General features: G+C 36.2%; 1 protein-coding gene across 1 annotated transcript in view; it reads left to right on the top strand.

Moving 5' to 3' along the window:
• Window positions 1–17,182, top strand: part of LOC127842192 (uncharacterized) — a 65,634-nt gene that overhangs the window by 24,846 nt on the left and 23,606 nt on the right. Inside the window, exons 12-16 of the mRNA XM_052371551.1 lie at window positions 6,557–6,732; window positions 7,619–7,734; window positions 8,521–8,695; window positions 13,389–13,469; window positions 14,389–14,481. Of these exons, the coding sequence (XP_052227511.1) occupies window positions 6,557–6,732; window positions 7,619–7,734; window positions 8,521–8,695; window positions 13,389–13,469; window positions 14,389–14,481 (641 nt within the window). The remainder of the gene's footprint in view (window positions 1–6,556; window positions 6,733–7,618; window positions 7,735–8,520; window positions 8,696–13,388; window positions 13,470–14,388; window positions 14,482–17,182) is intronic.

The raw sequence follows: 17,182 nt of genomic DNA on the forward strand, positions 1-17,182 counted from the left end.
CTAATAAAGGCACTAGGCACTATCAATAGACATTTTTGTAAGCACATTCTTTTTCCTTCTTATGAAGAACAGTTATTTGTGAAACTTAATATTGTTTTTTTGCAGTCTCATTTTTGTATGTGTGCACAATTATGACAAGGGATGAAGTTGCACATTAAAAAAGTAAATTTGTTTATTCCCTTCTGCACAACAGGAGGTTATAGGAATGTGCAGTTTGTGTATCTTTTTTATGTAAAACAAAACATGTTTGTGTCTTTATATATTTCCATCATAAATCCTTTAAAACATTATAATTAGGTGAGTCTTAGAACAAAAGAACTGCTAGGCTTGCTGGGCTTGCCGAGCTTCATAAAATAAATTGGGCTTTGCTTTGTGTAAAGGGGTTTAACGCAAGTGAGTAAAGTGTTGTCCCAGATTAGTCTGTGCAGTCAGCACAGGCTTATCAGGGACGACATGTTCCGCCTTAACTGGATTTTTGCTAAGAAGAGACTTTCTTTTAACAAAACATATCATAAAAGCTGAAAGTGTCATCCCAGATTAGCCTGTGCAGACTGCAAAGGCTAATCTGGGATGACACTTTACGCACATGAATTAAACCTCATTTTCACAGAACATGGCTCAAATATTTTGAAGAAATGAGGGTAAAATATTTTCATCTGTGAGACCATTTGCAGAAAGGTATGCACAAGGCATGAATCACCAGGTCAATATCAACATTTCAAGCCTCTCTGTTGGTAGTGGATTGCACAATGCTGTTGTTTATATCAGCCCCTGAAATCTTTCCATAAATTCTTGCTGAAAATAAGCCTTGTTCTGGAAAAAAACAGGGTTTTATGCATCTGTATAAAGTATCAGCCCAGATGAGTCTGTATAAAGTATCAGCCCAGATGGGTCTGTATTAAGTATCAGCCCAGATGAGTCTGTATAAAGTATCAGCCCAGATGAGCCTGTATAAAGTATCAGCCCAGATGAGCCTGTATAAAGTATCAGCCCAGATGAGTCTGTATAAAGTATCAGCCCAGATGAGCCTGTATAAAGTATCAGCCCAGATGAGCCTGTATAAAGTATCAGCCCAGATGAGTCTGTATTAAGTATCAGCCCAGATGAGTCTGTATAAAGTATCAGCCCAGATGAGCCTGTATAAAGTATCAGCCCAGATGAGCCTGTATAAAGTATCAGCCCAGATGAGTCTGTATAAAGTATCAGCCAAGATGAGTCTGTATTAAGTATCAGCCCAGATGAGCCTGTATAAAGTATCAGCCCAGATGAGCCTGTATAAAGTATCAGCCCAGATGAGTCTGTATAAAGTATCAGCCAAGATGAGTCTGTATTAAGTATCAGCCCAGATGAGCCTGTATAAAGTATCAGCCCAGATGAGTCTGTATAAAGTATCAGCTCAGATGAGTCTGTATTAAGTATCAGCCCAGATGAGTCTGTATAAAGTATCAGCCCAGATGAGCCTGTATAAAGTATCAGCCCAGATGAGCCTGTATAAAGTATCAGCCTAGATGAGTCTGTATTAAGTATCAGCCCAGATGAGTCTGTATTAAGTATCAGCCCAGATGAGTCTGTATAAAGTATCAGCCCAGATGAGTCTGTATTAAGTATCAGCCCAGATGAGTCTGTATAAAGTATCAGCCCAGATGAGTCTGTATTAAGTATCAGCTCAGATGAGTCTGTATAAAGTATCAGCCCAGATGAGCCTGTATAAAGTATCAGCCCAGATGAGTCTGTATTAAGTATCAGCCCAGATGAGTCTGTATAAAGTATCAGCCCAGATGAGTCTGTATTAAGTATCAGCCCAGATGAGCCTGTATAAAGTATCAGCCCAGATGAGTCTGTATTAAGTATCAGCCCAGATGAGTCTGTATAAAGTATCAGCCCAGATGAGCCTGTATAAAGTATCAGCCCAGATGAGCCTGTATAAAGTATCAGCCCAGATGAGTCTGTATAAAGTATCAGCCCAGATGAGTCTGTATTAAGTATCAGCCCAGATGAGTCTGTATTAAGTATCAGCCCAGATGAGTCTGTATAAAGTATCAGCCCAGATGAGCCTCTGCAGTGTGCACAGGCTGATCAGGAATAACACTCTATGCCATAAATGGATTTTGATGTAGACGAAAGCTAAATCAAGTGAAAAATTCAATAGAATCGAAAATTGTTGCACCTGATTTGCTTGTGGGGAATGCACAGTCTAACCTGGGACAACACTTTATCCTCATGCATAAAAAAGCTGTTATCCCATATTGAGTGCGCAGGCTTACCTGGGAAGACACTTTATCCTCGTGCATGAAAAAGCTGTTATTCCATATCAAGGCTATAATGTTTTGTCCAGTCATGCCAACTAAAGGTCAAGGTCACACATAGAGGTTTATTGTTTGAGTCTGCATTGTCCCGTCCGTTCTATATCCCCTGTCCCCCTGAAAGGATTTTAATAAAGCTTGCCTTTTATTGTGTTTCACTATGGGTAGTGGTTGCATAAGTGGTTTGTTTTAGTACATGTATTTATTAGTACCCTTTACCCTTTCCCCCATAAGAAGCAAAGTGAAAATGGCTTTTGCAACCAGCATAAAACCAGAACAGCCTGCCAGTATTTTGCAGTCTGTTCAGGTTTTATGCTGTTTGCTGCTCATAAGTATCTATGGGTTGGAAATGAAACCTTTAAAACATGAATTTAGTAAGAAAGGTATGTAATTTAATTTAATTTTCTGAGGGTCTGCAAATGCGTAAAAATATGTATCTATGTGTTAAAGGGTTCAATTATGTGTCCTGTGTGATAAAGTTTCCACTAGACTAGTATCTATGTGTTCAATAGGTTTATTCTCTGCAAAACAACTGAATAATCTGGTTCATTAAATATACTATAAAATAATTTTTATTTATGGGACATTATCATAAGTACATTTCGTGTGTTAAAAGATACATGAATTTAGCTCAAGCACATCGCAAATGACAGGTGCAGATTCCTATTTTTTTCTCAAATCAGACATAAATCCACATAATGCAATAATGTTTGTGACCACAGAAGAGTCACTCTTTTAAAGACCACACATTTTCATGTTAACAATATAAATGATTGTACAGTACTTCTTTAGGATTTCTTCAGATTGATTGTATGCAAAATCGATATATTCTAGAAGACTAATTTGCATGTACTTTTTTTATTCATATTTGAAAAATGACAGATTTGCTAAGGTCATTCATTACCTAAACTATTCTTTACAGCTAGATGGACTTTGTGTACAAATTTCATTTTTATTAAAATGATATGACGTTTTTAAAATGTGTTCTGGTTTATTTGTGATATTCTGTTCATCAAACTTGTTTCCCTCCATTTTCTACAGATGAAGTATTGAGTGGAAAAAAAGGTAGGGCTATTTTGTAGTGAAGTGTGCTATACCATGGGTCGTGGATTGCACAATTATATGGGTAGTGGATTGAACAATACTATGGGTAGTGGATAATACAATATTGTGGGAAGTGGATTGCATTGTGGGTAGTGGATTACACGGTATTGTTGAAAGTGGATTGCACAATACTGTGGGTAGTGGATTACACAATACTGTCAGTAGTGTATTGCACAATATTTTGTTTAGTTGATTGCAGTATGATGTTGGTAGTGGATTGCACAATACGGTGGGTAGTGGATTGTGTAATATTTTGGGAAGTGGATTCCACAGTATTGTGGATAGTGGATTGCACAATAGTGTGGTCATTGGATTGCACAATGTTGTGGGAAGTGGATTGTTCAATATTGTGTGAAGTGGATTGCACAATATTGTGGGTAGTAGGTTGCTCAATATTTTGGGTAGTGGATTCCTCAATATTGTTGGTAATGGATTCCACAATAGTGTTGGTAGTGGATTGCTTAATATTGTGGGTAGTTGATTGTGCAATATTGTGGGTAGTGGATTGCACATTATATTTGGGGAAGTGGATTTCACAATATTGTGGGAAGTGGATTGCACAATATTGTGGGAAGTGGATTGTACAAAATTATGAGTAATGGATTCCTCAGTATTGTTGGTAATGGATTCCACAATATTGTTGGAAGTGGATTGCTTAATATTGTGGAATAGTGTGGGCAGTTGATTGTACAATAGTGTGGGCATTTGATTGCACAATAGTGTGGGCAGTTGATTGTACAATAATGTTGGAAGTTGATTGCACAATATTGTGGGTAGTGGATTGCACACTAGTGTTGGCATTTGATTGCACAATATTGTGGGTAGTGGATTGCACAATATTGTGAGTAGTGGATTGCACAATAGTGTGGGCAGTTGATTGTACAATATTGTGGGTAATGGATTTCTCAGTATTGTTGGTAATGGATTCCACAATATTGTTGGTAGTGGATTGCTTAATATTGTGGAATAGTGTGGGCAGTTGATTGCACAATAGTGTGGGCATTTGATTGCACAATAGTGTGGGTAGTGGATTGCACAATATTGTGAGTAGTGGATTGCACAATAGTGTGGGTAGTGGATTGCACAATATTGTGAGTAGTGGATTGCACAATAGTGTGGGCAGTTGATTGCACAATAATGTGGGTAGTGGATTGCACAATATTGTGGGTAGTGGATTGCACAATAGAGTGGGCAGTTGATTGCACAATAGTGTGGGTAGTGGATTGCACAATATTGTGAGTAGTGGATTGCACAATAGTGTGGGCAGTTGATTGTACAATATTGTGGGTAATGGATTTCTCAGTTTTGTTGGTAATGGATTCCACAATATTGATGGTAGTGGATTGCTTAATATTGTGGAATAGTGTGGGCAGTTGATTGCACAATAGTGTGGGTAGTGGATTGTACAATAGTGTGGGCAGTTGATTGTACAATATTGTGGGCAGTTGAATGTACAATATTGTGGGTAGTGGATTGCACAATATTGTGGGTAGTGGATTGCACGATATTGTGGGTAGTGGATTCCACAATATTGTTGGAAGTGGATTGCAAAATAGTGTGGGCAGTTGATGGCACAATATTGTGGCTAGTGGACTGCACAATATTGTGGGTAGTGGATTGCTCAATATTGTGGGAAGTTGATTGCACAATATTGTGGGTAGTTGATTGCTTAATATTTTGGGTAGTTGATTGCTCAGTATTGTTGGTGATGGATTTTACAATATTGTTGGTACTGGATAACACAATATTGTGAGTTGTGGATAACACAATATTTTGGGTAGTGGATTGCTTAATAGTGTGGGTATTGGATTGCACAATATTGTGGGCAGTTGATTGTACAATATTGTGGGTAGTGGCTTTCACAATGTTGTTTTAGTGGATTCCACATTAAAGTGGGTAGTGGATTGCACAATATTTTGGGTAGTGGATTGCATGATATTGTGGGTAGTTGATTTCAGAAAACAAAAGTGGGTTTTCTTAAGCAAACAATCATTTGAGGATGGCCCATTTTACATGAATTGTTTCTTAAAATATGGAGTTATGCATTTGCAATTTGTATTATTCCACTATTAAATAATACCTTGCTTATTTTTAATGTTAAATTTGTATCACATGATAATTCAAATATGCTACATCAAACAGGCATTATACAGGTATTCTTAATTACCATAATACGCTCTGTGCCCAGTATCAAGAACTTTCTCTTTTCGCTCAACTCAGAAGATGATAATTAAGTATCCACTCAGCTGAGTATTGAGAATTTAAGTCAGCTCATTAACAATCTCAAATCTCCATGTCAGAACATGCACATATTCCTCCTCAAACTCAGGGTTGAGTCTGAATTAAAACTCAGAGAGAAATTGCTTTTGTGCATTGTTTCCAAATCCCATGATTTTCTGCAATTTTTTCCTGATTCCAGATTCCATTCTTCCTTCCATTGTTTCCTGATTCCATTCTCTCCTTCCATTGTTTCCAGATTCCATTCTTTCATCACATTGTTTCCAGATTCCATTCTTTCCTAACATTGTTTCAAGATTCCTTTCTTTCCTAACATGTTTTCCAAATTCCATTCTTTTCTGACATTGATTCCAGACTACATTCTTTCATCACATTGTTTCCTGATTACATTCTTTTCTCACATTGTTTCCAGATTCCATTGTTTCCAGACTCCATTTTTTCCTCACATTGTTTCCAGATTCCATTCTTTGATCACATTATTTTCAGATGTCATTCTATCATTTTATTGTTTCCAGATTCTATTCTATTATCACATTGTTTTCAATTCTTTCCTCCAATTGTTTCCAGATTCAATTCTTTCCTCCCATTGGTCCCAGATTCCATTCTATCCTCATATTGTTCAAAGATTCCATTTTGTTCTCACAATGTTCCCAGATTCTGTTCTTTCCTCAATGTTTCCAGATTCCATTATTTAAGGTTTCCTCATGTTGTTTCCAGATTCTGTTATTTTCTCACATTTTGTTAAGATTCCATCTTTTCATCAAATTGTTTCCAGATTCCATTCTGTCCTGCAAATGTTTCCAGATTCCATCTTTTCTCACATTGTTACAGATTTCATTCTGTCCTGCAAATGTTTCCAGATAAAAAATTTCCTCACATTTCCCCCAGATTACATTCTTTCCTTTTTCCAGATTCCATTCTTTCGGCGGGTCTGGGTGAGGATGAAGATGATGCTGACAACGACCCATTCATTCCACAAGAGCGGGTCTTCAGCAAGTATGCCGCCATGGTTTACACCTCCAACAACCAGGGCAAATCATTTGAGGAATTTAAAGATGCCAAGTTTTGTCAAAGCTGTGGTGAAAAGGTAAAGTGTACATTGTTAATTTCTAAACTCTGCTTCTACTTTTTATTCAATTTGAAAGTCAGCTTTTTTGCTTGAAGTACATGCAGTCTGCCGAGTCTTGTTTTAAAGTGTTGTGCGTTTAATTTCTTTAACAAACATGTATGCAATTATAAAATTCAATCAGGGCAGCAAAGTCTCTTTCCATAACACTGTGTTAAAAAAAAAAACATTTTGCAATAGTTTTCTTTTTTACAAAATCTTGGTTTGAGTGCAATTTACCATATCAAATTAATTAATTCATAAACTGTTTATGTTGGTAGCAGACCTTATTGGCAATGCATTTGAAACCAGATGGATCAAGTACAATGTGACTTAAAGTAGAAAAACTGTTTTCCGTGCATTAACTTTGTTTGGATGGAAGTATATTGAACTTAAATTTTGAGTGTAGGAAGCTGAAATGTAGACTAAGCATGGAATTGCACAATAATTGAAATTAAATAAATAGCTGAAAGTCTGGTTTTGTGGCAAAGCCATGTTGCATGTTTTTGTCCCCTACCAGTTTCACCGGAGCGGACTTATGGTTTGTGCTCTGTGCGTCTGTCTGTCTGTCACACTTTTCTGGATCCTGCGATAACTTTAAAAGTTCCTCATATGTTTTCATGAAACTTGAAACATGGATAGATGGCAATATGGACATTATGCACGTCATTTCATTTTTGTTTCTACATCAAAAATTCTGTTGCTATGGCAACAACAACAAAAATCTGACAATGGTGGAGACGGATGGGGACATATATTGCTTTGCAATAGTCTTGTTATTACTGTGTTTCTTGATTGCTGGTTTAATCTGCATTAAGTATTGCAGTTAAAAAAACGCTTCCCTTTGTGAAGATGTTGTTTGTTTCAGACTGTGATTTGTCCTCACAAGCTCCCAGGTTCAGAGAAGGTGTTCCCGTTGCCCATTAACTGCACCCACATCAAGATTTCACGTCCAAAAGTGAAAATCAACAAGGAGTTGATGAGGTAAAACATGTACTACATAACTTAAGTAAATGTTTTTGTGTGGTGCATGATTCTTTAAGTATAAGAGTGTGTGTTTTGTTACTGTTACATTATGGTAACATAGATTTAACCATTTTTGATACAAAATGCTCGTTATTATTTTTTGTGTGACAATATATTCCATGTGAATTTCTTGCGACTATCCGAACATTTACGAGCGAAAGCGTGGACCTAATCTATTTTACCAGACATCATCTAGCGTTGAAATTTCACCTATTGATATAAGGAACAATGATTTTTATGCTCCTGAAGGAGGGCATATAGTGACTGCACTGTCCGTCTGTCCGTCCGTCTGTCCATCTGTCTGTCACACTATGCGTTAAGGTTTCGAAAAATGCTCATAGCTTTTATGTCGCCTTAGATGTAACGTTCATATTTTGTATGCATGTGTATATGGACAAGGCCTTTCCATACGCACACAAATTTTGACCCTTGTGACCTTGACCTTGAACTTAGGGTCTGTGTTTAGGTTTCGAAAAATGCTCATAACTTCTATCAAAGCGTTTTTGGGGGCATAAAGAGGAAAGCATTGTCCCTGATAAGCCTCATTGTGCACATGCATATTGCCTGGTTATCCTAGAGCACATAAAAGTTTTTTAACCTCCATTTGAGAGAGCTATTTTTTAACCTCCATTTGAGAGAGCTATTTTTTAACCTCCATTTGATAGAGCTATTTTTTAACCTCCATTTGAGAGAGCTATTTTTTAACCTCCATTTGAGAGAGCTATTTTTCAACCTTCACTTTAGAGAGCTGATGAAGGCCCAGGATGATGAGGAGGTGTCCTTTGATTTCCCATCCTCTGTTGGCAAGCAGTTTGACACGAGTCGAGAACAGAGTGTCCGGGGTGGTCCAGGCTCCTTAGTGTCCATTGACTCGAGTCGAGACGGGATGACCAGTGGGGCAGGCAGTGAGATTCACATGGTGAGAGATGTTTCAGTGTTTCTGTTGTTGATGATTGTTTTAAAGCTCAAATTGTCTCCTTTTTACTCTTGAGGGAAGGCAGATTCCTTTTGATTTTTCAAGATATATTTAACCAGGTTTTCCGAAGGAAAAAACTGGTCATTAGATTGGCAAATGTTGGCGGGCTAGCTGGCGGGCTAGCTGGCGGGCTGGATGGCTGGCTGGCGGGCAGAACACGCTTGTCCGGGCCATAACTTTGTCTTTCATTGTGAGATTTTAAAATATTTGGCACATTTGTTTACCATCATTAGACGTTGTGTCGGGCGAAAGAATTACGTCGATATCTCCAAGGTCAAGATCATACTTTGAGTTCAAAGGTAAAAAATGGCCATAAATAAGCTTGTCCGGGCCATAACTATGTCATTCATTGTGAGATTTTAAAATCATTTGGAACATTTGTTCACCATCATTGGACAGTGTGTCGCACAAAAGAATTACGTCAATATCTCCAAGGCCAAGGTTGCCATGACTAAAAATAGATTTATTTTGAAACAAAGGGGGTTAATTTTAAACAATCAATTCAGTTTGACTTGTCTCCCTTTATCAGACTTTTTTTTTCAAATTGAAAACCTGGTTGTGTGACAATTTTGTCCCTTGTTTAGGATAAGGTCACAGAGGCATGCATATATCATTTAACATATTGAAGGCTGTGCTGGAAGTCAGGGCCATATATTTTCTATATCTTGTGTGATTTTAATTTTCACTTAAGCAAAGGTCTCCAAAAATGTTTACAAATTCTGCATTTAAATAATTTGTAATCTTGCTTTACTGGATTATTTTCTAGAATATTTATAAAAGCAATGCTGTTTACTGTATAAAAAACATAGACACATTTCGGAGGCAAGGTAAAACTGAGCACATGATTGTTGTTATAGAAAATCACCATGGTTGCACAATTTTGATGTTTTCACAAAATAAAAACTAGCAAATCAGGCAGTTGCCATCAAAGCACCAATTTTATTGATAGACAATTTGATGTCTGAAATACTGGATTTTTCAAACCACCATCTTAAAGTTTAAAAAAATAATGTTGTTTTTTCAAGTACTTAACAAAATTTAAGCAGGCATTGTCTATTGGTAGTTACCATTTAAACTAATGATACAGAAGATAAATATTTATCAAAACATGTTTACAAAATTAACTTCTATTTTGAGGTGTATTTATAACAGACTTCTTTTAGTATAATACTTTAACATAAGAGTTCTTTCCTAGAGCTGCTTACAACAATCTTTAATTTATTAGTATGCCACCACGGAATGTGACGCTTTAAGCATTGCACTTGTCCTTCCATTCTGTTTGTCTGCACATCCAGTAGCTGGTGTTTTTAATGCCTCCTTAAATACTGTGTGCCTCTTGCTTAAACTTTCAAAGTTGAATGTATTGTTGATCGTAAAGAAAGGAATTTTTGCTGTGACAAGTTTTGTCAGAATAACATCCCTTTATCTGTGTTATTTTTGAAGGAATATATAGTCCCAAAATATTGTGTCGTCAGGTCCTCTTATTGCTTGGTGGATTTAGTTCAAACTTTCACAGCTTAATGACCTTTAAGTTAAGAAAGGAACTCTGACTTAAACCAGTCGTGGAGGAATTATGGCCTTTATTCTTTTTGTCCATTATAAAATGTATAGTGGATTTGTCTCAGTTCGAATATGTTTTGTGGAGGCGTCAGTGTCTGTAACACTTTTATGTTGACACATGCTTTTTGAAATAGGTGCATGTCACACATTTTGTTGAAATTTAATATGGTGCATTTCATGTATTTTTGTGGAAATCGATGCACTTCACATTTTGTTGTTGAAATGGGTGCATTTCACATATTTAGTTGAAATAGGTGCATGTCACATATTTTGTTAAAATAGGCGCATGTCACAAACTTTGTTGAAATAGGCGTATGTCACACATTCTTTTAATATGTGCATTTCACACTTTTTGTGGAAATAGGTACATTTCATACTTTTTGTTGAAATGGGTGCATTTCACTCATGGTTTGAAAAAGATGGTATTGGAAAAGCCCTTTAAATGCAACACATACATTTTTTTTTATAGGTTTTCAATTATTTATGAGTGGAATTTGTTTACATTTGGAATCATATGTCAATAATTCCAAGAATTTATTTGTATAAATCTACTTTTTGAAGAATCATCAATAAACAGCATTAAAACTCTAAAATAAAAAGTCAGACTATGACAACATCTTAAAATATTTACTTTCAGTGATAATCATTAAACAATTAATCTTGTTGGAAAATGCACTCAAAAAGACTGGTTGCTGAGTAAATGTTAACTCTTTATTTTGATGACTGGTTTACACCTTTATCTTCTAGAGGACTAATTATATTGACTGAATTCTCTTTGAACACTTGTCCATTCTTTAATATGGGTCCATTCAAGATAACATACACTACAAAGTATTCAAGGTTGTGTCTTTATGCCTGTGGTGAACTTGTTGCAAAACTGTTAAATGATTTTTGGATGGGGTAATGTTTATGTCAGAGCATATGTCTGTCATGTGTTATGTGATACTTTTGTAATGCATGTGTCGCATGTGGGGGAAGAGCTTAGTGTGTTCCACAACATGGTTGCTATTATGTTCTACCAGTCTGCAATTTGTTCTCGAAAACATTCACTTTTAATCAACTATTAAAACACATTTTTTGTATTTTCAATCATGTTTTTGTTAAAAGCAATAATAGGAAAAAGAACATCAATGTTGTTCATGTACATTCATTTGCGCGTGCAGCACAAGAAAACCACACCAGCCTTAATTGGTGCCAGGAGAGTCATGGATGAATTATTTAAATGTAACTTTGTAGAAAATGTGCGTAATTTCAAGTAGATATCCTGAGCCATACAATTTTTTTATTTTTTTTTGTAGCATTACAAGTGTCTTTGAGTGTATTTGTAAAACCAAATATGAAGCAAGTCACATCATTTGTAAAAACTTTGTTGATTTAAGCAGCCTGTTCACAGATTTTTATATTTTTTCAAAATGTCAAAAATGAGCTTTGCTTTGGCAAACTTGGCTGAATGCATGTGTAGTCCAAGCAGGGTAACCCTTTCCCACTTAGAAGCAAGGTGAAAATTGTTATGTGTGTAGCCGGGGTTTGAGATTATGACGCAAGGGTTTCAAGTTCCTAGCTTTTAATACATTATAGTATAAATGATGGTCTGAAGCATGAATTAGAATCATGTTATAATTAACAACCAGCATGTAACCAGAACAGCTTGCACATAACTTGTAGGCTATATGCAACAACAATAAAACCAGAACAGCTTGCAAGTAACTTGCAGGCTATATACAACCAGCATGAAACCAGAACAGCTTGCACCTAATTTGCAGGCTGTTCAGGGTTTATGCCGCTTGCTGCTCATGAATATCTCAGGGTTTATAATGAAGCCTTTCAGACTTGAATATAGTAGGATAATTCTTCAATTTAAATTGATTTTCTAAGGGACTACAAACACATGAAAGTGGGTATTTTAGCATAAAGGGTAAATATCCATCTGATTTAATTCTTTGGCATCAGATCTCCTGATGGTAAGCTGTTTTTAGCTCACCTGAGCAGGAAATGCTCAAACTGAGCTCTTGTAGTTAGTCTATGTTCCGCCTGGAGCTTGGTGTGTTTTGCATTGTCAATATTGTGCTCTTAACCACTCTAGTAGCCATAGTTTATTCTTAATTCTAAGGAAACTTAGTCATAATGTTTATCTTGACAATATTTAGTTCAAATCCAGGTCAAGTGGGTTCAAAATCTAGGTCACAAGGTAAATCCCTTATAAACACGTATTATCACTCTTATGGTGTCATTTGTAACCTACTTAAACTTAAACTTGAATGTTTGTCTTGACAATACCTTAGCCAAGTCTAAAACTGGGCCACATGAAAACAAAGTCATAAGGTCAAATTTAACAATTGTTGTACCACTGGAATGTTTAAGGGCCATGGTGGCATTCTTGTTTACATGCAGACAAATGCAAAAATAAGTTCAGGGGCTTGACATTATGTTTTGTTTTTTATAAAATGATTGATAATTGATTTAAAATGATTGATTATTGAATAAGCCTTTTTTTATGGAAGAACATTACATGTAACACAGCTAGAAAAATGTCATACCACAACGGGGATTGAACCGGGGCTTTACTTGTTCCAAGGCAGACACTCTACCGTGTTGCTATAACATCCAGCTAATAAAGCAAGGCAGAATAAGTGCTGCTTATACGTGGCCATAATACATATAAAACACAGTTTTGTCTTAATTGTAAGGAAACTTAGTCATAATGTTTAAGTTGACAATATCTAGTTCATATCCAGGTCAAGTGGGTTCAAAACTAGGTCACAAGGTTAAAACCTTATAAACACGCATTATCACTCTTAAGGCGTCATTTGTAGCCTAATTAAATTTAAACTGGAACGTTTGTCTTGACAATACCTAAGCCAAGTTTAAAACTGGGTCACTTAAAAAAAAAGTCATGGAGACAAATCTTCTACAATTGTTGTACCACTTGAACTCAGATGTGTTGACATTCATATTATGTGTAGTTCAGGTGATTGACATTATGTTTTGAATTGAAACATGATTGATTATTGATGAATGTTTTATGTATGAAAGAACATTAAGCAAACACACTTACAATTGTTAATGTTGTTTTCAGAGATACAGTCTACTGTCGGTGTTTGATGACTTCAAACAGAGGTCCAGTCTGGAGAGGGATGTTCCACGGCCAATCCCTCTGGTATTTGTTTGTTAATAACAGTCTCATTAAAAAAATTATTATTAAGGACCTTTTCTGCATTATTTAACCCATTTACATCACATATAGGCATTTTGACTTATGTATAGCCCCTAATAAAATAAATTGTATTCAATACTTTTCTTAATGGGTTTAGGTTTAACAGGCTTGACATTTCCAAATCTCAGAAACTGGTGAGCAGCAAACAGAATAAAACCTGATCAGCCTGCCTCTTTTAAACAAAAACTACCATTAAAGCAGAAAGTGTCCTCCCTGTTTAGCCTGTGCAGTCCACACAGTCCAATCTGGTACGTTACTTGACGCACATGCATTAAGCCCAGTTTTCCCAGAGCTTTGCTCAAATAGATCTAAAGTTTTATACTTTATGAAACCTGTGCCTACGTTGAATACTGATTTGCTATAGGGCAGAGATAAACTGGTTAGCTCAGATATCAATTGATCCCCGTTGGTTGCCCAATGGAGGAGATCAAAAGCAGTAATTTTTTTTTCGCTTTATATTTTACAGCCTGTGTCTTTTTGATTGGGAAAAAAGCGAGACCATAAATTTGGGAAAAAATTAACATTATGAATATGATTATAAATAACAGTATACCAATTATATATAAGTGCATATTTAACTGCTGTCTAAAATTTATATTATGAAGTGCTATGGAATTAAGTTGCTGTATAATAAACTCAATAAACCAATTATTGAGTTTGTTGGAAAAGTTTTGCATATTTTGTGGGAAATTTAGTCAGATTTTTGGGATAAAATGTTACTTTTTATTATTGGGAAACAGACTTAAATACTTTTTGCAATTGCGAAACAGCCTGTAAGAGGCAGTAATTTTTTTACAAAAAAGTCACTGTAAAGTAAAAGCATTTACATTTTATTAAATATTTGTATGCTTGCTTTGTTTAGGAGAGGTGCATTTCCATCATAGAACAGTTCTGGACGTACGTCATATTTGAAGATGACAACGGTAAAGAAGAGGACATGCACGATTCTATTATGGTATTGATTGATTATGTACAAATTTGTTAGGGTCAGTTGCATAGCCGTGCGTAGGCAGTGTAGGCACGTGCCTGCACATCATTATGAAAAATAAAAAAAATAAAACGCCGAAAATGCAAAAAAAAAGAAGACTGTGGGGGGTTACCCTTAGAGAATTCAAACATCAAATATTATACTGTTTCAACGAGTTCATAGTCAAAACTAAGAAAGCAAGCGTAGCCTTTTTACTCTAGTTGAATGCACCCAAATTAAGAATAGATAGCACATTTTTAATAGTATTATGTAACCTCTCCAGCGTTTATGGTTTAAAACCATTATATTGTTAAGACCGTCTGATTGAGTGACCTGTGTATGTAAATAGCTGTAAACAAAGTTTTTTACTGTGCCGCAAGTATTTCAAAGCAATCAATTCCTGTGATGTTCCAACGTCATATCCAGATCCATGTTGTTCAGTTGAAACGGTGTGGATGATGACCAACGTCATATCCTATGCCTCTACCAAGAGTTGGAACATGCAGTTCCTCTAACCAAACTTCAGCTATGCTAGTGAATTGCCATCTTTCAAAGAAACGAATAGTTTATTATGCTCCCCCAAAATTTTTGGGCGGAGCATATAGTCGCCGCTTCGTCTGTCCGTGTGTCCGTCCGTCCGTGCACAATTTTTGTCCGGGCTATTTCTCAGCAACTAATAACCGGAATTCAATGAAACTTTATGGGAAGCTTCACTACTAAGAGGACATGTGCATATTATCAGCGGGTTCTAGTCAGATGATTTTTCACAGAGTTATGGCCCTTTGAAATTTTCCATTAACTGTACATATAGTGCAATTCTTGTCCGGGCTATTTCTCAGTAACTAATGACCGGAATTCAATGAAACTTTATGGGAAGCTTCACTACTAAGAGGACATGTGCATATTATCAGCCAGTTCTGGTCTGATGATTTTTCACTGAGTTATGACCCTTTGAAATTTTCCATTAACTGTACATATAGTGCAATTCTTGTCCGGGCTATTTTTCAGCAACTAATGACCGGAATTCAATGAAACTTTATGGGAAGCTTCACTACCAAGAGGAGATGTGCATATTATCAGCCGGTTCTTGTCGGATGATTTTTCACAGAGTTATGGCCTTTTGAAATTTTCCATTGTACATATAGTGCAATTCTTGTCCGAGCTATTTCTCAGCAACTCATTACGGGAATTCAATGAAACTTTATGGGAAGCTTCACTACCAACAGGAGATGTGCATATTATCAACCGGTTATGGTCGGATGATTTTTCACAGAGTTATGGCCCTTTGAAATTTTCTATAAACTGTACATATAGTGCAATTCTTGTCCGGGCTATTTCTCCCCAACTACTGACTGGAATTCAATGAAGCTTTAGGGAAGCTTAACTACCTTGAGGAGATACGCATGTTATTTGTAGGTTCTGGTTAGATGATTTATTTAGAGAGTTATGGCCCTTTGAAAGTTTTAAGTTTCTAAACCATCCATCGTATTATTTTGTCCAAAGTTATGCCCCTCAAGACGTTTTCTTTTATCTGAATATATAGTGCAATATTGTGACAAAAAAAAACTTTGGGGAGCATCACCCGTCTCCGATGGTTTCTTGTTTTTAAAAACTATAGTGAGAAAAAGTATGTCTGCGCCCATTACTGCCATTTTTTCCCAGGGGTTGGAGGTGGGAATTCCCCCGGACCACCTAAAATGTTCCTTCACATCCTTGGTGGGCTCGCTATGCCCTTGGGGGTAGTACTTGTTTCGCGCTTTCTGTCTGTCGCCTTTGTTTTATAAAATCTCAAACTCAAGATTTTCTTGTCCAGAGCATATCTCACAATTAAGCTATTAGAGGTATCTTGTAACTTCATACGTAGGTAGATCTCATTGAGGCGGTGTGCAATGCACAAGATCCATATCTCTTTTTTTCCCTTTTCTCAATGTTATATCCAGTTGTTATTTGTATTCTTACATCCTCAAACTATTAGAGGCATCATTTTGAAACAATGTAGGTACGTAGATCACATTAAGGAGGTTTGCAGGGGGCAATAACTCTTGCTGTAAAATTTTGAGAGTTATAGCCCTTTATTAATTTATTCTATTTAAATGTTGCTTGGGTAACATCTAGCAAAATATTCAAGGTATCAACTTGACATTTCATAGACAGATAGATCTCGATGATTGGATGCACAGTGCGCAAGAGCCCTCCCTACTGCTTTTGTAATTTCACAGTTATTGCCCTTGTTAATTTTCATCCTGAAATTTTGACCAGGGCATAACAATATTGTTATATGAGGTATCAAGGCAAAACTTCATAGATATGAAGCTTGCATTGTTGGGAAACCAGTTCTTAGTACTGAACTGCCTATGCCCTCTGACAAAGTGATTGCCTCCTCATCATCATCATCATCATTATCAACGTCATCTGTTAAAATAAGTCCCAGTTTTTGTATGTTGATTCATTATCTGCTGTAACAGTTCAAATGTTTTTTAGCATGATGATGTTGTTTTGACAGCCATACTGCAAATATTACCTTTTTTGTTAAAAGACCTTCAGTGTGTGTTTAAATCTAGTAATTATTCTTATCTATTTTTATTTACTTCAAATATATAATATGTCCATCTTAAAGAAACATATTCATCCTAATTGTCTTTTTGTTTTGCCCAACAATGCCAGGTGTGTTTTAAATATCTTTTAAGAA

The sequence above is a fragment of the Dreissena polymorpha genome, chromosome 8, assembly GCF_020536995.1.
Source record: "Dreissena polymorpha isolate Duluth1 chromosome 8, UMN_Dpol_1.0, whole genome shotgun sequence".
Classification (NCBI taxonomy): Eukaryota; Metazoa; Mollusca; class Bivalvia; order Myida; family Dreissenidae; genus Dreissena; species Dreissena polymorpha.